The sequence below is a fragment of the Gopherus flavomarginatus genome, chromosome 21 (assembly GCF_025201925.1).
Source record: "Gopherus flavomarginatus isolate rGopFla2 chromosome 21, rGopFla2.mat.asm, whole genome shotgun sequence".
Taxonomy (NCBI): Eukaryota; Metazoa; Chordata; order Testudines; family Testudinidae; genus Gopherus; species Gopherus flavomarginatus.
This window is the reverse complement of record NC_066637.1, coordinates 10,528,813-10,551,632: the sequence shown is the minus strand read 5'-3', so window position 1 is coordinate 10,551,632 and position 22,820 is coordinate 10,528,813. Positions and strand designations below refer to the sequence as shown.

The 22,820-nt window shown below is 48.9% G+C and overlaps 1 protein-coding gene across 8 annotated transcripts in view; it reads right to left on the bottom strand.

Moving 5' to 3' along the window:
* SPSB1 (splA/ryanodine receptor domain and SOCS box containing 1) overlaps positions 1–22,820 on the bottom strand; it is a 69,377-nt gene that overhangs the window by 5,586 nt on the left and 40,971 nt on the right. For 3 of the 8 annotated variants that reach the window (XM_050931442.1, XM_050931446.1, XM_050931447.1), the window contains exon 2: positions 3,033–3,854. In XM_050931442.1, coding sequence (XP_050787399.1) covers positions 3,033–3,726 — 694 coding nt within the window. In that variant the 5' untranslated portion in view covers positions 3,727–3,854. Of the gene's footprint in view, positions 1–3,032; positions 3,855–6,070; positions 6,595–10,264; positions 10,462–12,444; positions 12,754–18,726; positions 18,819–21,687; positions 21,738–22,820 lie in introns of those variants that run through there. The other 5 variants (XM_050931445.1, XM_050931444.1, XM_050931449.1 and 2 more) reach the window with 5 other exon arrangements.

The following is a 22,820-nucleotide window of genomic DNA, read 5'->3' as shown; positions in this document are numbered from 1 at the left end:
GCTGGGCTCCAGTAGCCCCACATTGGGTATGTTACACCTTGGAACCCACTCTGACAAGCAGACACAGAACGTGACTGTTCGCTTGCTATGCGGAGTTCTGTGCTGAGAACTCCAATCTATACTGGCTGCCTACTGGCTTCACCCCTATAGTGCTGAATGGTTTGGAACCCAGCTACCTGAGTAACTGCCTTCCCTAGGCCATACTGTATAGCAGCTGTGCCACAGCTGGACTCCCTTCTGTCTGAGTGGCAGGGCACCACTGCCAAGAGCACTCTATTCAAATGCTTGATCCCATGCCCTCCAGGGTTGGGCACCCTTCCAGACATGCTCCCAGCCAGCCTGTTTAGAGACAAGGAGGCTGGGAGGAAGTGGCTGCAGAGGGACTATCTGGCTTTCAGGTGGTAGTTTTTAGCTGCAGAAGGCAGCCTATATGGAAAGCACTGACTATGCGTTTTCAAGTTTCAGCACCAGTATCCCAAAGAGGCACCTAATCCATGGAGATAAGACATCCGACCTTTATCCACTGCCTTTCCCTACTTCACACATACACTTGCCCTGTGCCTGGACCTTCAGAGCTAGTGCAAGTGAAGGGCTCTTGCTCATTTATTAGCCTGTAAAGTAAATACAAACCATTCCCAGCCATTACCTCTGGCTGGTTCCTTTCAGATACAGGAGACTTGATAGGGCGATTGGCCAAGACCACAGTGTAGACAAGAATCTGTGTTCTTGTGTCACAAAGCTCGGTTTAGGCCACCTCAAAATTAGACCACTCTAGTCCCATCACTGTTTAGAAGGAGGGGGATACAGAATATTAGTGCTCCAATCCCTGCCTGTCTGCTCCTGGATGTAATTTGAAATGCCTGTTTTGCTTTACCTACTTCCACACGGTTTGGGAGGTGGTACCTGTGAGACTAACCATCCCCAAAGGGCTGCTACGGCCATCAGGCTTAGCTGGAAAGATCTCTCCAACCAATGGCACCTGCAAGTGAGGAGTAACAGTTTTTGAGGAAGGGTCCTGGGTTGTGGAATTCTCCTCACTGATGTGCAAGGCAAAGCTCTTCCTTTGAGCCAAGCATTTGCTTGACATGGGTCACAGATAAGACAATGTTTTGCTGAGAGGTATGTGGGGTGGAAGGGGGCTGTCATTAGGGAGATCTCGGTTACGGTGAACTTAAAGTGTAGAGTAAAAATACATGAGTTTGGATATGTTTAATCTGCAGCTGTCCCTGTAGTCATGCAAAAGCTCAGAGCTTGCTATATACCCAGCTGCATCACTGGCCAGGTTTGCTCAGAGCCCCGCTACACTAAATTTGAAAATCAAGAGACTGAATGGTAGGTGTTTACAGCAGGGCAAATTAGGAGAAGTGAGACTTATCTCTCTCACACACACACACGCATGTGCGCCAAACGTTTCACTCCAATGCCTATGACTCAGCACTAGCGCTCTCTCAGGCCAGGAATACCTACTACATGTCGATTGGTTGCCAGGTTTGGCTAGATAATAGAGCAGCAGAAACAGCGAAGTTGGAAGATTCAGTCTCTGCAGTCCATCCTGGGTAGCAAAAACTAGGAGGAGTTTTAATGCAGAGTGGGGAAAAAAAAATCTCACTCTTCAAACACATTGTCCCTTTTGGTCTGTTTGTACAGCTCCTAGCACAACAGAATACTGCTCCATGACCAGGGCTACCAGGGGGACTACAATACAAACACCACCCATTGCCTTAATTTAATAGCTACAGTAGCAAGGAGAGTCAAGTCTGCAGTATTAGGCACTTGCACTTCGTTCTACAGAAGTGAACTATCCTGCTTAAATAACTCAATTCATTCATTGTAATTAATACTACACTCGATTCTGAACGGGCTTCATCATTGCACTGGGTGACCTATGCATGGCTTTGATGAAGAGCAAGTATATTTACCCTCACATACAGGAAGAAAGTATTCTATAATCCCCCCTGCAACAATACAAGACAGATGCTACTCTGGGGCTCAGGGTGAACATGCTCTCTCTTCCCATATTAAACCTGACAAATTTAAGTAGCAGCAAATCCAGATTAAGCCATTCCTCCGAATGGACTAAATCACATTCTGGTGCAATTGGGAACCTCTGTCCCAAAGAGACAGATAGGCTTTTTTTTCCAGGATCAATTTGAACTTGGGAAGCTTGTACTAAGCTTGGTGACCAACTGCCACCCTGAGTTTACACTGAGCCCTCAGAACTACCAAGGTTTTCCTGGCCACAATACCCAATCCCACTCTGTTTAACAGTGTTACTTAGCCTTGAAGGGAAAAGGACAGAAAGCTAGTTGCTGAAAGAGGTGGGGTTCCAGGCTACTGACTGCGCAGCTCCCTACACATGTGCCTGCAAAGCACGTTTAAAACTTGTTCTCCTGTATGAAGAGTACCTGAGGAGAGGTCACCTTTCAGGGAAAGAGTGCTACAGAGACGCTACAGGATTCTGCCTCATCCATTGGCCTAAATCCATAGTAAGGCACTGGAGACTCTAGCAGTAAGTGGGGGGGAGGAGGAGGAGGACATCAGCTTTCCAGATAGACTTAATGCACATGGCTGGAGTCCCAGCAGTAGGTTTCCTCTCCGCATAGCTGCCCAAAATCCACACTTTCCACCCTATACTGTCACCTAGTTACTTTCAAACTGCTTTCCTAATTTGAGGCCCCGTGTGCTGATGTGTAGCCAGACCCGCTGGGGTTACCCAGCTATAGGAACATAATCTGGCTGACTGGTAGCTACACCAGATCCAGTTAGAAACAATACTCTTCTTTCCAAACACAGCCCATTAGCAGAGACTAATCTGGAGCAGAAACCCCATCCTCCCCCAAACCCTTTGCTGCCCTAACAGACCCTGCTGTCCTAACAGTCATTTCGGTTTGCACGGGCCACAGTTTTCAGGTACATAACTCACTAGCTATTGGGAAGGGAGTACGGATATGTGGTTCCATCTCTTTAGCAGGGCTAGGAAGGCATGCAGAGATCTGCACTTTCAGAACAAGCTGCAGAGGGTTTATACTCACGATCAAGCCCGTTCAAGTAGCGCATCCGTATTTCGCAGTGCCCCCACACCGCACTTACAACTGGATACAGTTTTTTCCCTTTAAGTCCCCGAAAAGCAACACCCATGTACTGCCCGTCTACGATGAAGCTCAGGGTTCCGTCATCCATGTCCAGGACCACCAGGAAAGAGTCCGGCACAATGAAAGTCTCATCTGGTTCTAAGAAGGCAGGGTAGGTTTTACTCGGCTGGTTCTTGCCATCGTGGTACAGTCTGTTCCGCCCAAGGTCCCAGCCCCAGGATTCATGGTTATTTCCTATCAAGGTCGTGTACCCTACAGAATGCAAGGGCGCGTCCGCTGTAGCCACCCCTACCACGGCATGCGTGCCCCGCTGCCTCATGGCCCACGTGATCTGCCACACATGCAGTCCCCTCGTATATCCAACTTTGCCTCGGATGGCATCTGTGCTCTGAGCCACCGGATGCCGGTGAAATATGAGTTTGTCGTCCTCTTTCACAAAGACGTTCAGCGAGCGGTCATCATTGTTCCACGAGTGCAGCAGCTGGATCTCGTAGGAGACCGGAGGCATATCCAGTAGCAAGTCCAGGCGCGTGGGCTTGCAGTAATCCAGCCCCTGGAGCTCCTGCTTGAGTGGCCTGTATGCAGGGTCTCTCATATCCACAGTCTTTATCCCGCCAGTGACCTTCTGACCCATCTTGTGCTTTGATTTCAGGTATTTAGAGACTCCCAGGGCAAGCTCATCAATTACCCTCCTGCTGTCATTCAGCCCTGCAGAAGAGGTTGCTCAGAGACCTTATCAAGATGTGCACTGGTCAGTATTGCCTAATGGAGGGAAAGAAAAACAAGGATGAGAGTTAAACATTAGCACACCACCTGTAAACAAGAGTCCCAGCACTCCAGTTGTCTGGGCAAACAGACCAAAGGTCACACCTGGAGCGGTGGGGGATGGAGGAGGGCTGGCTCACATGCCCTGCACAGACAGAGACAGGACCACCACTCACTGGACCGTGCAGCGTGTTCTAGAGGGAACCTTGAAAAGTTCTGTCTACATTGCAGGACTAGGTGTGATTGCAGCATACATTGACCTACCTGAGCTAGCTTTAATCTAGCAAGAGAGAGCACCAAGAGCAGTGAAGCCACCGCAGCACAGAGGCTTAAGCCCATCTGGGACACTGGGTACTTACCCAGGCAGCTAGCTGATGCCAAAGTCCTTGCTGCTGCAGCTTCAGCACTATTGGGACTTGCACTAGCTGGCTTAAAGCTCTCTCAGGTTGGTCTCCACATGATGCAATTTCACCTCTAACTGCAGTGTGGACGTACCGTAAGGGCTGGGAGTTTGCCAGGCAACTCATGTACGCCAAGTTTAATAAGGAAGCTGGAAAAATTTAAGCACACCCAGCCTCTCACGAGCTGCAAGGAGGACACAAGTCTCCGTACTGTGATGTATGATGCATAGAGAAACGCAGACTTTGGCCCTTTGTGGGCGTCACTGAGAACACAGACTGGACCACCCTCTTGTCCCTGGGCCATGCTAAAGCTTTTAGACACAGGACTTCTCTAATACGCCGCCTTCCCATAGGTCTCCCCTGCATTTAATCTCCAATCACTCCCGCTAAATACTCTATTGTATGCTGCATACCTGGGCACAAGAGTTGCAGCTGGATACAAGGTACTGACAGAGATTAAGAAATTCCTTGATGGTCCTGAATCAGCAATTGAGTTGTAGCAGATATGGCTTTTAGTGAGCACAGCCTTGCTTCATCTCAGCCCCAACCTATACTCTCACAGATGGAAGCTGCACGAGACACCCCAGCCATTGCCAGGACCATCCACCTGTGTGTATCTTTCCAGACACTTATAAAGGCCCTGGAATTACATTCCAACTGGACAACAGTCAAAGCAATCTCTACAGTTGCCCAGAAAGGAGCCAAAATACACAAAGCATTTAACATTCTGCAAAGAAAAATCCCTAAACAGCCCCAGGCAACTACTGCAGCTATTTGAGCCCTTGTAGCAAAGCGAATCCCAGAGGTATGTCCAAGTTCAGAGGGCTTGAAGTTGCATTTAGAGCCTAGAAGGAGCTGGCTTTCATCTTGCAGGGTTAGAGTGCTCTGGTGGGAGAACTGAGCTTGCTTATTCAGACTTGGTTACTGAAGCTTAAGGCAAGGTCCAGGGATTACTGCATGTTCAGTATTTAGCTTGTTCTTAGCAGCACAAGCTTCCCCTATCCTGACCCCATGTCTTATTTTGCAATAGACAAGACAGAACCAACCACCAGACAGAGGCAGTTGCCACTAAACAATGAAGGTGGCTGAAATATTACTATAGGAGTAGTAAAGGGGTAGGCTGTGCTTCAGTGGGTCTCCCTTCAGGGTTTTATTTCCTCACCACTGTGCTCTCAGGGGGAACCTGAAGACTTGATCTGGATCTGCGAAGAGGTCTAGCACTTGCTGGGCTATTACAGGGCTGGCTGGCAGAGCCTGATGTCTATGCTACCCTGCAGGAGTTTGGCACGTTGTATCCCACTCACTAGTTCAACAAGAGCTGAGAGCACAGCAGAGGAAGCACTCGCTCATGTGAGATGGGGAAGTGACTTGCATGGATTTCCCTGGAGTAGCTGTAGCTGGCCAAGGGTGCAGGATCCAGCCTTCCTTGTCTGCCTGCCGTAGGTGACAGGGCTCTCTGGGTGGGAGGGAATCCTTTGGGCTCTAAGCACCCTCTGGAGAAAGGATTACATAATGCAAACACACAGGCAAGGTTGGCTCAGTGATAGCTTTTCCTTCCTCAGCTCAGCACTGAAACTCAACTCCTGAAAAAAGCTTTAAACATGGCTACTTCCCAACAGCAATAAAGCTATTTCAGTGATCAAAAAAGGGAGAGTCTGGGCAGCAAGGGAAAGCCCCCGATGCCTACAGACGATTTGCTGAACAGTGGGCAGAGTTAGAGAGCACACCCTCCGCTGGGACAGGTCTGGAGAGGAATCTGTCCCCCAACCCCCCAGTACTTCCCTAGTCCAACCCCCCAATACTGCAAAGTACCTTGGAAGCGTCCAACTTTGCAGAGCTGAAGGAGCAGGCGAACAGGCTCGGCCCCAGCTTCAGGAGGCCCACATTCCAGCAACGCTTGGCAGCAGAGCTCCCATTGAGTTACTGGAATCCAGATAGTTACAAAAACCCTCCTTGTACGTTGCGTCTCAAATTCTCTGCATCACTGGGGCAGCTGCTCTTCCCAGGGAGACAGAAGCAGACTCTGAGTCCGGCAAGAGGAGCAGGATTCTTTGCACAGCTTAACAGTCTCCTTCCAAGCTTCAGACAGACTCATTTTGAGAGGCGCCTATCTGCTTAGAGACCAGCTACCTCTGTGCACCGCTCTGTGGCATTGTGTCCACCCAAGCAAATCCGCTCTCACTCGGCTACACAAGCAACCCTCTGTTTATGAGCCGCCAGAGCAGGGGCAGCTATTAGGAAAATAAAAATATGGGAGGGGAAGGAACGAGCTTTCTAAGAAAAAAAAAAAAAAGTGTTATTCTAACGTTTCCTGGAGTGAGGCAATCACCCAGAATTCCTGCCAGCTAACAGTCACAACAGTTACTCATGACCAGGACCTCATCTGGCATGGAAAAAAAAAAAAGAAAAAAAAAAAATCACAGTGCATGAATCAGATCTTGTATAAAAATGTAAGGTTACCGGACATAAGCGGCAGCACTTCAGTTAGAGGCAGTGAGGGGGAGGAAGGGCTGTACTGTGTGTCGGCATCACCATGGACAGACTGATCAGCTTCCCCTAAGCTTTATGCTAACGAAGTTGCTGAGACTACTCTGCTATTTTAGGTGCCTGTGGTCCAGGGGTTGCTGCAGTTCTGTGGCTATTTGCATAGCGTACTAAACCACACACACACAGTTTGTCAAACTTTCTGAGACTAACCCCCAAAGTTCCATCTCCGAGAAATTAGCTCCACAGCTGGCACAGTACACTGGCCCTGAAGATCTTACACATTCTCTTCTATCTTTGACTGGTGAGCTGAATGTCAGATTCCTGGAGGTGCGCTCCTAGGGAACAAACCACTCCCAACCTCCCAGTCAAGCCTGCCCTAGTTTATTAGGCAACTATGGAAGAAAAAGCAGCTGCCTCTTAGAACGGTTTGTTTCCACCTTTAAATGCTCAACCCATTTTCTGCTACGGTTTTGCACAGGCCATATGCTTCACCATTTAAGAGACAGTGTCAATGAAACAACAAGACCTATCCTACATCTCAAGTACTATATTGGGCTCTCTTCAGGGACCTCTGCCCTACGGGGCAGAAGTGCTTTAGCAAACTCCAGTTCTGTACACCAGGGCTGATAACATTGGTAATAAACAACTTGAAATGGAGGATAATTACTATAAGTCAGACATCAACCAGTATTACCCACAAGGGCACTCGAAGACAAGCTAGGGAACTTGCAAGGACTGCTTAAATCACACTCCAGCACTTGCTGACTGGCTAAGCAGCTAAGCATACAAGTCATCAACCAGTTGCAAAATAATTTTAATGATGTTCCCCTTTCTTTGTCTCAATGCTTCTCTTTAAAATATGTGCCTCATTCTCCCCGGGAATCTCATTCCACTTCACTTCAATAGGTGATAACACTAAATCTTGATTAATCTGCAGATATTTAGGTCTGTAATCCGCCTACCTAGCACATCTGGATATACTTCAATCACTTCTCTGCCAATGCAAGTGCCTTGGGCACTGGTGCACCTTGGTCGCTCCTACTGTCTCCCTGAGATGCATAGTAATCTAGTTTCACATGGGCTGAATGCTAGAGTGTCTGGTTTCGATTCGGTTTTGGGTGGTGTTGGTGGCCTATGATATATAGGATGTCAGACGAGATGATCTGGTGATCCTTTGGGGCCGTCAACTCTACGATGAAGGATCAGAACACTGGCAGAAAAGGAGATGCAGAGATTTTCCTGAACACAATGGTCCACATGATAGCAACAGACAAGAAGCTACAATCCAGCCTGCCAAACCGAGTGAGTATCTGGTGCAGAACATTTTGAAGCAAGACATGCATGAGAGTAGAGCTAGGATCGGCAACCTTTCAGAAGTGGTGTGCCGAGTCTTCATTTATTCACTCTAATTTAAGGTTTCATGTGCCAGTAATACATTTTAGCGTCCTTAAAATGTCTCTTTCTATAAAAAAGTCTATAATATATATAACTAAACTATTGTTGTATGTAAAGTAAATAAGGTTTCAAAATGTTTAGAAGTTTCATTTAAAATTAAAATGCAGAGCCCCTCGGACCGGTGGCCAGGACTCGGGCAGTGTGAGTGTCACTAAAAATCAGCTCGCGTGCCGCCTTCGGCACACGTGCCATAAGTTGCCTACTCCTGGAGTAGAGGGTACTTCTGTACTCTACTAATGAGCAAACAATCCCCCATTTCCCTGCTTCATCTGCGCAAGCGCCACCAAGACTAGATTCTAGTACTTGTTACCTACAGAACCCTTTCATACACTCCTTGTCTTTGACTTAACCTGCTGAATGGAGGCTATTCCCAAGTGCAATCTGTATTACTGCACCCACGCTCATCTGTAAGAGTAATAGGGTTTTCCCCTGCCTGAAACCAAGTGGAGCTCAAAGAAAGGGTGGGCTTTACATACCTGTGACACTGAACTGAGCCAAGGATTCTGAGGACAGAATGAGAGCTCCAAATCAGAGCACCGTGGCTTGTGGGTTTAGGAATTATTGTAATGCAGCACAATATATACCTACTGCAACACTCCATTGTGCACCATGTGCCCAACAGAGCCACTGCCCCAGAAATGCAGTAGGGGTGTCGCAAGAGAGAAAGGAGCTTTCAGCTGGGAATGAAAGCTGATGCCCTTGGAAACTTGAAAGAACCTCACCCACCTTTGGATGAGCACTAGTCACTGCATGTCTTCATTACCTCTTTCCTGAGGCGAAGAACTAGGGAGCTAGCCAGGTCCAAGAAGCAAAGAACTAGATTCGACATTACAGCCAGGACACGAGAGAGAGAAAAAGGTTGGGTTGGGAAGGAACAGAAAGGAGCAGCAAGAACTGAACACAAGTAAGGGGCTTCTAGAGGGTCAGACTGGATAGTGTCCAAGTAACACAAGGAGATGCTACTTAACTTATGGCTCCAAGATTCATGCAGAATGTTGCCCCTTTACAGTCTGACAGGCTAAGGCAGAAACCGTCAGCTCTGTTAGAGGGGTTGACAAACACTGTGCAAGCTCACATCTAGTTATAAGCAGTTGAGGAGAGCCAGCTTTGGCATGGAATCAGATTACCCAAAGGCAGGGTTCATTCCTTACATCCCAACAGGATTTTAAAAGAAAAGCGCCTGCTTGCAAATTAAAGTATAGCAGCCACCGTGGTGCTCTGCAAGCACAAAGCAGACCAGAAAACAGTTCTGCTGTGCAAATGGCTGTGTCCCCCAAGGACTGGACTCCTATACTATTAGAGTGGCAGCTTACCTATCTGGGAGAGCAGAGCTATGCATTAAGCCTCCCTACAGACAGTTCAGCATGAGACGCAGGCAGCCCTAAAGAAAAAGAGTCAGAAGACGCCAAGCACTTAAAGCTACAAACCTTTCACCACAAAGATTTTCAGGTGTCTACAAAGGTGCCTATCACCATGGAACGTATGCACTGGAAGATCTCCACTGCTCATGCAGCCTGTGCTTGCTGGATTTCTGTATTTTTCTACCACCATCAACCCCGTTTGGCCCCCTAGTTTTAAAGCCCCATTTTGCTCCTGTGCTATTCTGGTTTTATTCATAACTTGACAGATTTAAGAGCTTTGGAGTCTCATAGCAAGGACATCCACTGCTATTTTCCGACAACCTCCTTTGCCCTCTCCCAAGGGATGCAGCCTTCCATTTGCATGTCGTTCTGCGCCATCTCCACTTCCCAGGGCTGGAACAGCTCCCCTAACCCAGCCCCATTATGTGACCACCCTCTAAGGCCCCAACTTAAACTGCACTTCTTGCAAAGGACCTGCAAGCCTCCCCCTCCCCATTGAAACATTAACTAATGCAACGATTCGTCACCAAAATACTGCATGCAAGATGTTGAGAAGCCATGCTTTGCCTCCCTGTTCATACACCCACCCCGCCCAACATCACATCCAAACCCCAGCCTCGCTTTGGCCATCTAGACCCGTCCACACTACAGAACGTTCGAGTTTGAAAGCAACTGACTAACTGAGTTAGCTGACAACACTCACCACGATCTAACCCCATGCTTCGCTAGCGATCAGCCCTGCGTCAGCCAACTCGACTGTTCATCATCTTGTCCCAACACGGCCACGTTCTGTAGTCTAGGCAAGACCCAAGATTCCGCTCCATTGCTTTTAGTTTCTTTCGATTTGTTTAAAGCGCTCCCCCAGTGGGTCCGGAAGTTTCACAATAATTTATACAAGGGCTGAGAAAAAAAAAAAAGTCTTACTACTCAACTCCTGACAGGCTATGAGGAACCCTACAGACTCTGACATGCCCCACCCACTCCATCCTTCAACCCACTGTGCTCTCCTGTCTTGAGCTTTGCTGTGTGCCATAAAAATTAAACCTGGGCCGTCTGAACAACCAGGAGAAGTTCTCAGGAAGAGGGGCTCTCACCCAAGAGGTCCTCCCACCAGCTCTCCCTGCTCTGTCTAAAGCCAGACGACTGCTCAAACTACAGTGCTATCACACAGACAGGTCGTTTCAGGTAGTCACATTCCAAACCACATGGGGATTTAAAGGTCAAATCCTATGACAAACCCCATCCAGAAGCTAAGTGGGAGGCAGTGCAAGTCTGCAGGACGTCAGCGCAGGTGGGCTCTGCACAAAGCAGGGACTTGGTGCTGGGAGCTTTACAAAGGGGTACAGACAGGCTGCTGGTGCCATTACCCCAACCCCACCCTGACCTGTGGTTATCAAGTTTGCGGTAAGTCCTGCCCGGAGCTCTCTGCACTCGAGAGGGTTAAAGCAAATATTAAGAGATGCATTAAGGAAAAAAAGCAGAACCTCTCTACTTGTTCTGGGACAAGCAATGTTGCCAAACATGGAAGCAGCAGGAGGGGATGTTAGGACAGGAAAGCAGCTCCAGTTTGCTCCATGCAATGAGTGCATCGGAGCGGGCCAGAGCCGTGCTGGTGTCAGCTCAGACAAAAGAGACTGGAACTGAAAATGAACCAAGCACTGCAGAAAGGGAAAAGCCAAAGGCATCTCTAGCCAGCTACGAAAGGTTTTGGACAACTGAAGTTCAAAGCCACGCACAGCTGCTCTGGCCACGCTGAGCTGCAAAGCAACGGACACCACCTCCCAGGTCACCAGGCACAGAGGCCCCAACACGCTTTTCTCCATCCCCTGGCTTTCCGTGTAGGGTTTGCTCTATGGCTGTTGGTTTGAGGGAGAGTTTACTCTGGCTCGCTCTCTTCCCACAGTATTTACACAGAGTTTTTATGGAGGGAGAGGTCAGGCATCTATAAAGCACCCAGAGCATGAGGATAAAGTCCTGGCCCCACCCCAAAGAGCTTAAGATCTGGAGACACCATTTAGAGGGGCAGGGGAAGAGAAGATGCTGTGCACAGCCACTTAGCCAAGCTTTTAAAAAGGAGAATGATTTAACTGCCTGGCATGAGCCTTGTCATCATTCTACCATTCTTGAACCCCAGCTTATAATTTTAAAAAAAATAATTGGATTTTGCAAGTCCTTTTGGTTTGTTTTAGGGACTAAGTCAACACTGTCCCTCTTCCGACTTGTTAGAGACCAGGAACTCATCATGGCCAGTGGGCAGGGCACTGGACTGGCGTGTGGAGTCCTGGTTCTAGTCCCAGCTTTGCCCCCAATCTGTTCCTTGGGCAATTGACACACTCCCCACCCCCCGCAATTCCCCCATCACTCCTTTGTTTCAGCCAAGGCCTCACAGTGTCTGTACAGCACCTAGCAGAATGGAACCCTGATCTCAACTAGGGCCTCTAGAGGTGCATCTACACTGCAAACACACAGGTGTTTGATTGCCATGTAGACATGTCAAAGTGCTACTTCAATCCAAAGTGACAATAATCCTTCCTTCTCCCAGCAGTCAGCACTGTCTAGGAGCACAAACCCTCTTACATTGGACTGAAAGCACAGCTGACTGTAGCAACGTTCTAACCAGAAGGGAATGCACACCGCTCAAGTTCCCCTGTCAAACTAGTGCAACTGAAATCTGCACAACAGTTAAGCTTTGATCTCAGCAGAAAGTTACCAGCACTGCGTTTCTATTCTCAGTCCACAAAGGGGATCAGAGGGCGATGTCAGGAGACACAGTCCTGCTACTCCCCCAATGCATGGATACCCCCTGCACTCAGAAATATCTCCCAAGTCCCAGCTCCTGCCACTAACAATTAATCAACACTTTGAAACAGCAAGCTCACCTACCTGCCAGAAGGAGCCTTCGCCTGCTGCCCTGGAAGCTAGTCCGTGTGCAGCAAACGCTACCCAGCCCCAGAACAGGCTGCCTTGCCAGCTGCTAAGTCGCACACAGAGACCACTGCATTAGTAACATGGTTTACGCTAGTTTTGAAGTGTTGCAAGTCAGCCCCAGCAGAAATGGGTAGGCACAATCATCACTGCCTGGCACCAGTTTTAGGCACTGGTTGCTGCCCCTCTTCAGTCTTGCTTCACAGACCACAAAAAGAAGTCGCCCGAGGGGGGCAACTTCCCCCAACCCCACCACCGGCAGAAGCAGCTTGACTAGGAAGGTTCAATTGCTGGAAGGGCTGATACGATCCCTCGGCAGAAAGTGAAACTGCCTTAGCATGTGAGAGCAGGAGGAAAGCAATAAAGAGGGATGGCACATGTCCTGGCAGACAGATGGAGCAAGAAAATCCTCTTCCAGAACAGAGGCCCCAACAAGCAGCTGTATTCTACAGATCTGCAGGGGATGGGGAGAACAAGCCTCTTTACAGCCTAACAGCAGTACTGGCAACCCACGTTCCTAAGCCAAGCACCAGATTCTTCTGCAGAGTTGTGGGCCCTATGCCTACAGACTTCTACAGCTAGATTCCAGTTCTTCTAGATGTTGAGTGAGAGATATATCTGCCCTCATCCCTCTAAGAGAGAGAGGTCTTCACTACAGGGAGGAAGAGGGGTATCTTTTCAGAAAAAGGAGAAGATTCATTTTATGGCACTGCTAGGACCTGGAGCAGTTTTAAACACCAGCTGTTTTACAAGATAGAGTTTTCTGAAACCCCCTGCTCAGGAGATGGCCTAAGAAGGGGTCTCCAAGCAGCAGCTTTGCAAATGTGGTGCATTTTGGGTAGCATGTGAAATGCACTGTTGGCATCTCACACACTGTGGTTCATCCTCAAACTGTTCGACTTTCAAACACAACCATGGCAGGGCTGTGAACTTGAATGAGCCAGTGCCTAGAATTAGCTAGGCCCACCCTTGATCCCACCAACATCTCCATAAAACCATGTAACAGAGGAACCACCTATAGGAATCCAATCTCTTGATTAAGTTTCCACTCTCCTCCGACCCAATACAGCCATGAAGCTCTGCAGCTAGCAACAAGAATGTCTTGAAGCACCTCCACAACCAGGGAGGGGATGAATAACTCAGATTCCAAGGCCAGAAGAGACCACTGATCTAGTCTGACCTCTTGTACAACACAGGCCAGACAACTTCAAAATAATTCCTAGGGAATAGCTTCTAGGAGAAAAAAATATAATCTAATCTTAAACCTCTAGTCAACAGATTCTGAATCACTGTGGTCATCAGGGGAGTTCTGCACAGCAGCCAATAGCTGAGACACAGACATTTGCTTTGTTGAAGATTTGTCCTCAGGAAGACACGTCTAGAAGGTGGTTTCCTGCTCCTGCCAGAAATGGTCCCCTGGATTATAGGGGACAGCTGCAAGTGGCAGTTAAAACCAAACTCCTGGATGCAATGTGCATATCGGCATTTGCTAGTGGTCTCAGAAAGGCCTGGTCATATTGTAAAGGACTTAAGGGGAATCCCGCATCACAAAGTTTAGCGGATGTGCCAAAAAGGTCACTAGATTATCTGCAGCTCTCAAGAAAACTCATAATCCTTGCCAGTGCCAGCTGCAAATCAAACCGCATGTACAGACACAGCATTTCCTCAAGGTTTTTAAAAATAGCCTGCTTAAGCGAAGGCAGATTCCAGCCATTCCCTCCCCACAGCAACAAAATCTACACTAGAGGGACAGAAAAGTTTCCAACTGTACAATGTTTGGCAATGGTGGTCAACATCAGGCTTTTCAGGGGAAAGTACTCTAATCCTTGCAATGCCCTACTTATGAGGAAGTTTTTTCTTAACTATCCCCCACCCGCATCAGTCAGTGGGTGGTTTCTGCCCCTGAGTGTAGGAGATTATAAAAACTTGCATTTATAAAAACCAACGTGTTTAAGCCCTGAAGTTCAGCTACAGACAGCTGATGCAGTGTCACTGCTTTCATGATCACAAGGGATAGTTTTCCCCCTCCCTCTGTCCCATTTAGGACAATATTCGCTTGGGGCTTAAGCATCAAGGTTAGTGCTATAGATACCGCTGACACATGTGGATGGGTTTATATCCTGTCAAATGCTGCCAGGGTCCTCTTGGCTGTGACACAGGATCCTGCTTCTTTCTATGTGAGTATATACATTTCACAGCACCTTTACAGCAGTTGCTTCTCAAACGGGGTGCCAGGTGGGAGCACATTAGTTCTCTTTCCTCCTTTGATGAAACAGGACCAGCATGAAATGGCCCAGTGCCGGAAGACAGGATTCCATGTTAATGGTTCTCTGGCAAATCAGCACTGGCTACCTGCAGCCAGATCAGAAAAGATACACACTGTAGCTCCACCTGTAACTGGATTCTCTCTCTCTTTAAATAAGGATGGTTCACACACCCCTGCCTTGTACGCCGTTGTCTCCGGTGCTGAGCCAAACCACTGTTCCTTCCCCATATCAAAAAAGTTTTTTTTCTTTTAAATAAAGTGATCACACCTGAGGATACTTCAGGGTGCGGCAAGCTTTGCTCAAAGTGCTGTACAGACACATCCCTCCAGAGACCACCAGAGGCAGCATGGCTTAATGGATAGAAAGAGGTGGGTTTTCTATCCTGGGCTCTGATCTACCCTGAGACCTTGGCCAAGTCACTTCTCCTCTGTGTGTCCGTTTCTCCTCCCATCATCTGTCTCGTCTATTTGGCTTGTGAGCTCTTTGGGGCAAAGACCATCTCACTGTGTCCAATTCCAAGCACAATAAGGATCCTATTATGGTAGGTTGGGGGCATCTCCAGGTGCCACCATGATAACCTTGTGCCAGGTTCTCCCTCTCCTCCAATCTACCAAAGGGTTAAGTGTCTCCCAGCAGTGCCATCTGCACAGCCAGGAAGAGAAACCCCAGTGGAACCCCCAGCCCATTCCCCTCGAACACCAAAGCCCAGGGATAAGCACCTCTGCAGAATGACTTCTGGGGAGCAAATTTAGCAGCTCTATATCCTAAGAGGCACCTTTAATAGAGGTAAGATGGGAAGTAAGGACATGGGGATATTTCAGCGAGTTCACCAGAGCTAGGTCACTGAGTAGCTTTGCACTTTAAGTAGCGGCAGGATCCAAGTCAGCCAAGACATGAACTATTAGAGACCATCTCCCCAGGATACTGCCCTGGCAGTTTAAGATCACATTAAACTAATACCGCACTACATCTGTGCCAGATTGCTGAGAAATTTAGCAAAAGCCCCTTCCCATGTCCTGAATTTGCAGCTGCAGCCCTGACCTTCCGCACAACTCTCCCCTCTGCTTCTCTTCAACATCCTGCAGATCCAAAGCATTTGGCTGCAGCCCACTGGCGAAATGCTGTTTTGATCAGCTGTGTCCATGTGTCACAAGAATTGCCAGGTAGCCTTACAAGTCAGAGAGCTGGTCTAATGAGCTCTGTTTGCAGGTATACTTCATGCTGTCTAACCCACCTACGGTGCCACAAGCCAGACTGTCACATGTCCTGATGCCGACTACCAGCGAGAGTTAATCCAGCCATCTGTCCACAGCTCTTTCTGAAGCTAGCAATGTGTACGGATGGATTGCAGACATACCTTGTTTTTATGCAAGGGTTGCAGACAGACTATATCATGGACATCACTGATGATGATGATCATCATATGTGGTGAGTCAGAATAAGAGCCATAGCTCTGAACTCCAGATAGATTCTTTTGGAGGAAATAGCACAAAGTTGTGGTCTGGCAGATACGGCACCATTGAGACGGCACCTGTACATTGCGTTACGCCTGGATTTTCCTGCCTAGTATTTTTCCCCCTTGCTCCAAGGCAAGTCTGAGGCAGCAAAAAGACACGTGTCTGGAGCATCCCAGCAGTTACACATCAGAGAGGGAAGTTAGGAGATAGAGAGAGAGAGAGAGAGAGAGAACAATGTGTCCTTGCAGTAATTAGGCAATTATACAGAGTTACTCCTCTCCAAAGCACTTTGCAAATGTTAGTCATCAGCCCTCCCATGCTGCAGTGTAAGCAATTCACCGATGAGGAAACAGTCACAGATTTAAGTGATTTGGCCAGGGCCACACAGTGTCGACTGCAACATTTGGTGGCATGGCAACTGATCCACGTTCTTAGGTGTAAAGGAGACAACTGACTGTTTCAGAAAGTAGATTGGCTAGATCAAGCGTCTGCCCCAGACAGGAGAACAAGCCTTCAGAGCGCCTGAGCTGGTGTCATTTGCCATAGTTTGTCAAAAGGCAGGACTAGGGGTCAGAAGCTCCTGGTTCTGCGCCTCATAGATGGATGGTTTTCTAAGCCAAGCTCTTTGTGGACATTTATAACACCACAGAGCTGATGCAGCTGCTCGTCTCCTCAGTAGGAGCACCGAGGGTGCAGCGTCCACTAGGACTGAGGTTCATTGGCAGAGCCACATGGAGAGAGGCTCACAGGTTGGATCAGCAGCCCCTCGTGCCGAAGTCAACAACCTGGGGATGGAAGTTGATGGAGTAAAACCTGGGCCCTTCAGAAGAAAGTATTGCGCTCTGGGCCCCTGTTGTTTCAGAACCTCATGGTTATGGTTTCTTATACCCACACAATACTTCCAGTGCCCATACAGGGTCAGGATTCAAGAACCACTTGCCCGTCAGTATTGTGCGGGCGCAGAACCAGTGGGGAAGGGGAGGACTTCACCTCTGCTTAGGAATCTCTCCTCTTATCCCCACATACCTGCCCTATTCTGGAAGTTAACTTTCCTAGCACTGCCAGGACTTGAAAAGCTTGCACACGAGGACACCACCCCGCTCACTAAGGGTTTGCCAGGCTGGGCTTGCATCACAGCTAGCAAAGATCCCAAAGCCACAGCTTAGCAGCGCTGGAAAGACTGGTTTGGGCAGTTGGGAGACTGTCCTGAGAGGCATCAGCCATTCTGTCATCCAAGTTATTAACTGACCCGTGTCTTGGGAGCCTCTCCCCGCGTTTACAAGCTAACCTCCACACTTCCCCGTTCGACACATGCTCGGCACGCAGGACACAAGCCTGGCTTTAAAGAGAGGCTTTTTAAAAAGCAAGGTGCTTAGGCAGGCTTCTGTCTCTATGGATGCTGCATCATGGTTTCTGTGTCCTTAGACTGGAGGCTCTTTGAGGTAGGGGTTCCTGTTTTGTATTTGCACTGCACTTTGCCCGATAGGCTCCTGATCCATGAGGTGCTCCTATAACCCCACAATAATAAGAATAATAATATCCTTTGCACAGCTGCCCCACCTCACAGCAGACAGTCCTAGTCTAGGCCTGACCAAACTAAGAACTCACTGATACCAATTGCATCATGTTTTTTTGACTACAGCTGACAGGTCTGAGACACACCCAGCTGGTGAGCGAAGTAGGTGAAAGACTGATCCTTTGGGGCCATGCCAAGTTTCCACTTCTGGGGTGGTGCACTCAAGCCATCAAGGAAGAGTTGACATGTTACTGGATTTACTGAAATTGCTAGTCTAGCTCAGAGCAGCTGTTTTGACTTGGAAAGCTTCATGTGCCTGTGAATAAAGGAGCACTTAGCAGCAGGTGGGTAGGTTCCCTACCACTGACCCTCACCTCCGGCAGTTTGTCACTGTTTTCTTGTCACTCCCCTCCAGGAACACAGCCAGCTGGAAAGTACAGCATCTGAGAGAGCTTTCGGGGCTGCTCTTTTGCAAGACCCATAGGTTAAATTGGCAGGAGACAAACAGCAGGAGAGTGTGGGTGGAATAAGGAATCGGGCAGCCCTGTAGCAATGGAAAAATAGATAAGGAGGGCAGGGATGCTTCCCCTAAAATTAACACCAGTAACCTTTGCCATGTTACTAGGCAGCAAGCTGACAGAGGCTCTCAGATTAGACCCAGTTCCAATGTGTTTAACTGTTCTGTGCCTGGCTTGGGAGCTTCCAAACAGCTGGTGCCGTCTATACCCCCCTTAACATCGATTCCCCCCCTCAGTAAGACTCGTCTAGCTGATTAACCACTTCCCACATCAGGTTTCTCTGAACCCAGGAGCTGTAATATCCGGATAAGCCACATTTTAAGAAGGTATTTCCTCTGCTATTAAGCCACCATAAACTTTAAATAATAGATGTTTACCTTTGGAGCTATTTGCATTAAAGAAACACACCTAATCCTTAGCCAAACCAAGCTCCTCTTACACAGCCAGGGCTCCAGAGTCTAATTTATTCCCACTTTACTTACTCATAGCCCATGCAGCAGTCCATACAGCCTGTGTCTTTATCTGCCTCAACGACCTTCTTTAGTTCTGTTATTAGCTGGACAATGACACCAGTCTGAGACAGTGGGGAAGACAAGGAAAGAAACGAGTTCGTCACTATCCAGAGTTTCTGTTCCCATATCTGAAGCTTTTTTCTGCTGAGACAGTACTATGGGCCAACAAAACAAGCCATCAAGACCCTGGGTTTCGTAACAGCACTCTCCTTCCCTCTCAAAGCCCGTTAGCTCTGAGTCACTGTGGTTTAATTGTAGTGACCGCTGCACTGGTGGAAGGAATCCACCTTAAAGTTGTACGACAACATCTACCCCATCCTTCTCCAAGTGACAGTGGGGCAGATGGACGACTGCTTGAAAGCCCAGGAGATTGGGACAGGAGCAACAGTTTCATTGGGGGGGTAGATTGTTCTTAGGTAGAAGGAAGGGGCTGGGTTGATAGCAGAGACAGTTACAGCACAGCCAGCGGTGAAACTGAAGGCTCCCACATCCCAGTGTGCAAGCTTACTCTACTGCAGCAGGACTAGCCAGTAATACCAGGGGAGTTTAGTCTTCGTTCTGTTCAGTCCTTGGCCTGCCAACCAGTGTGGACGCCTAGGGTACGTTTACACTGCAACAACAAAAATCCATGACACCAAGCCCAGCTCCACTGACTCATGCTCGCTGGGCTAAAGTTTGCATTGTAGATGTTAGAGCACAAACTCCACCCCAACCCCGGAGACCCACCTCCCCAGCAGAATTTCAGAGTCTGGGCTCCAGCTGGGGCCTGAACATTGACATTGCAATATTTTTAGCCCTGCAAGACACGTCTGCTGAGCCTAGCCAGCTGCGGCCATCCTGTGGGTCTTATTGCAGTGTGGCTGTACCCTTCGTGACTAGAACTAGGCAGAAGTCACTCACCCATTTTCATACAGACCTCTGAACAGCAGCTAGACGGCTACTCCTAGACACTACAAACCCCAGCCGGATATGAACTAGTAACCCAGACACACAAGACTTGTCCAGTTACCAGGATCTTGTATGATGACTGGACAACTAGAGAGCACAGGCGGGTCTCCCCTTGTGCCTCAGCATTTTAGGAAATTAATTTTCTCCTTCCCTTACAGAAGGCCAAGCAAAGGTGCATTCCACACTAGCACCCCAGCTACCATCATGCCCAAACAGCACAGTGACATGGTTCTAGTGAGTCATTAGCATGACCAAGACTAGAACCCAGGTCTCTCCTCTATTGCCTGCTGTAGCCACTAGATGACACTCTCCTAATAAGCAGTTCCAGGAGTCAGCGCAGTTCTGAAAGACAGGCCTGCAGAACAAAGCCAAGAGCCCTTTCATGGTTAATGCCTCGTTTTGCCTTTGTTACCATTTGTTTCGAGAACACAGCAATGTTGTCAGGGATTGAACAAGGCAGCCTAGCACGGGACTGTCACGGGGATCAGAGGCCTATCTGTACTAGTCAGCCACTGCAAGGCTGAGAGGGAGAATCAAAGGCTGGAAAGGAACGAGTCTGCTCATCTATACTGAACCGACAGGGCCATACAGACACTCTGAAAAGAATGTTTTTGTGCTGAGCTAGAAGCTGCTAAGCCTCCTGTGTGTATGGGCAAGGCTTGGGGAGCGGAGAAGAATTCCCTATGACCCAACCGCCTTTACATTCTTTGGGGCATCCAGTTAGCTGGGGATCAGCTATCCCCTTTAAGAGTTCGGTTGCATTTGGCAGAAGTCCTTTGCACCCAAAGCCAGGGGACAAAATTTAGTTTCCAGGTTAAAACGTTTCATACAGCTGACGATACCAAGATATATGGGTCTTGCAGAAGATCCTAGAAAAGCCATGACTCCCTACTCACAGAAGTGCAGCTGAACACATCTAGAATACCAGGTCATCCTAAATGCTAGCCTAGAGGCTCCATCCAGCATGGCAGAGAAGCCACCACTAGCTAGTGCACTGTTTCCTCAAACTGGGGTTGCCTCTTGTGTAGGGAAAGCCACTTCCAGCAGCTCCCATTGGCCTGGAGCAGCAAACCGCGGCTAGCGGGAGCCGCGATCGGCCAGACCTGCGGACGCAGCAGGTAAACTGGTCCGGCCTGCCAGGAGCTTTCCCTACAGAAACGGCGACCCCAGTTTGAGAAACACTGAGCTAGGATCTGGAGAAGGGCAAATGCATAGTAACACCCCCTCTTCCACCCCAACAACTTTGAGCCATGGTCAACATAATACAATTGCAGACACTGCGTTACCTATGTCAATGCTAACAGTCCTGCAGCAGCTGTTGAACAATGTCAGACACTAGCCACTCTGCTCACAATTGTAAACTCCACCGCCCAGGTGTCACTGAAATCGGAAGCCCCCCAGACCCTTTACAGACCCACGAATTTTTGAAATGCCTTTTCCTGATTGTCCAGTTTGGTGAGCTCACCTAACCGCTCTCCTTTGTTGTCTGCAACTGCTCAGCTGACCCTGACAGCTACAAGCTCCAGACTTGGAAAAGACAAGAGACAGGAGATATTGGATCCCCTGAGCCTGTGTGGAGAATAGGCTGTGCAGAGCACAGCAGTTCATGTATACAGGGATGTCCCTGGAATCCTTGAGATCTCTCAGTGAAACTTTGACGGAGATACTCTGCAATCCTTTCCCAGAGGCTTCTAGGGCTGGCAGCCTTATTTCTTCCTTTGCAGGACACTTTCCCACGCCAGCTGAGGATTACTGCAATGGTGCCTGCCGAAGTTAACGGGTTAGCAGCATACGGGTACAGCCAGCTTTGGGATGCCAGCTGCAGCTGTGCTCGTGTTACCCTCAGGAGTGAGAGATCAACGACCACCACCACCGAAGGTGGGGAACGATGCCAGTATTCTGTGCCGTTGCGCTAGAGTTATAGTTTCATGCAACTGAGCAATTCCCTCCCAATATCCGTCCCCCACAACTAGCCACACTCACCATGGCTGGAGCTGAGAGCTGACCATGCACAAGCACTCAGAAGTAGTAACACGCCTCCTTGAAAACAGTAGGGAAGCAAGGGAAGGGAGCTCTGAATCTTAAACTTTCACTTTCGGTTGTGCCTATACAGAATGGTGCCTGTGTGTGTTTTATCTATAGCTGCTGCTGCTGCTGTTGGGGCCTTAAGGGGTTTTTAATTCCACATCTGCAGAATGCCTGAACCAGATGAGGAGGAGGAAGAGGACATGTTCTGCGAGGTCCTGCAAACCAGTGCTGCCTCAGACCAGGAACAGAGAGCCTGGACGATGAATATTGCAGCCTGTATGGAGAAGGAAAGAGTGGACAGGAGAAAGGCCCAGACGTTGAAGAGGGAAAGGCACCAGGACATAAATAGGGCTTCTTTGGCAGCAAACAGATGCTGCAGACTCTTGGGGAGCTACAGGTTCCGTCCCAGGCTCACCTCTCCTTTGCAGTCCATGGAGCACTCCAGTACAGCACCTTCCTACCACTCCCCTGCCCCTATCACTGCACATCGGGGGACATTAAGGACAACCACAACTTCACATACCCTCACCTGTGAGCAGCGGTGAACGTAGCTTAAAGGACTTACCAGTACGCAGGCCCAGAGTCCTGAGCAGGGGCACAGGGCCTCAATCAGAAGAGGTAGAGCCTTTAAAATCCCCAGGCATTTAAAAAAAAAAAAAGAAGAAGAAAATTGAGATTTAAAGGGCCTGGGGCTCCGGCTACAATAGCCGCGGCTGGGAGCCCTTGGCCCTTTAAATCACCGTCAGAGCCCCATGGTAGCGGTAGCTGTGGTGGTGCTGGGAGCCCCACGACTCAGGCTGCGACTTGGAAGGACCCTAGGCTCCAGCCACCGCCGCTACCCTGGGGCTCTGGCAGTAGGGCCCAGTGCTCTGCTGTGGTAGTGGCAGCTGGAAACCCCAGACCCTTTAAACCACCGCTGGAGCCCTGGGGCTCCTGGCCCTCACCACTACCCTGGGGCTTCAGCAGCGATTTAAAGGGCCCAGGGCTCCAGCTGCTGCCGGGAGCCCCAGACCCTTTAAATCACCAGCGTGGGGAAGCTGCCCCCTACTTGCCGGTACGCTGTACTGGCTTACTTTCACTACTATTTT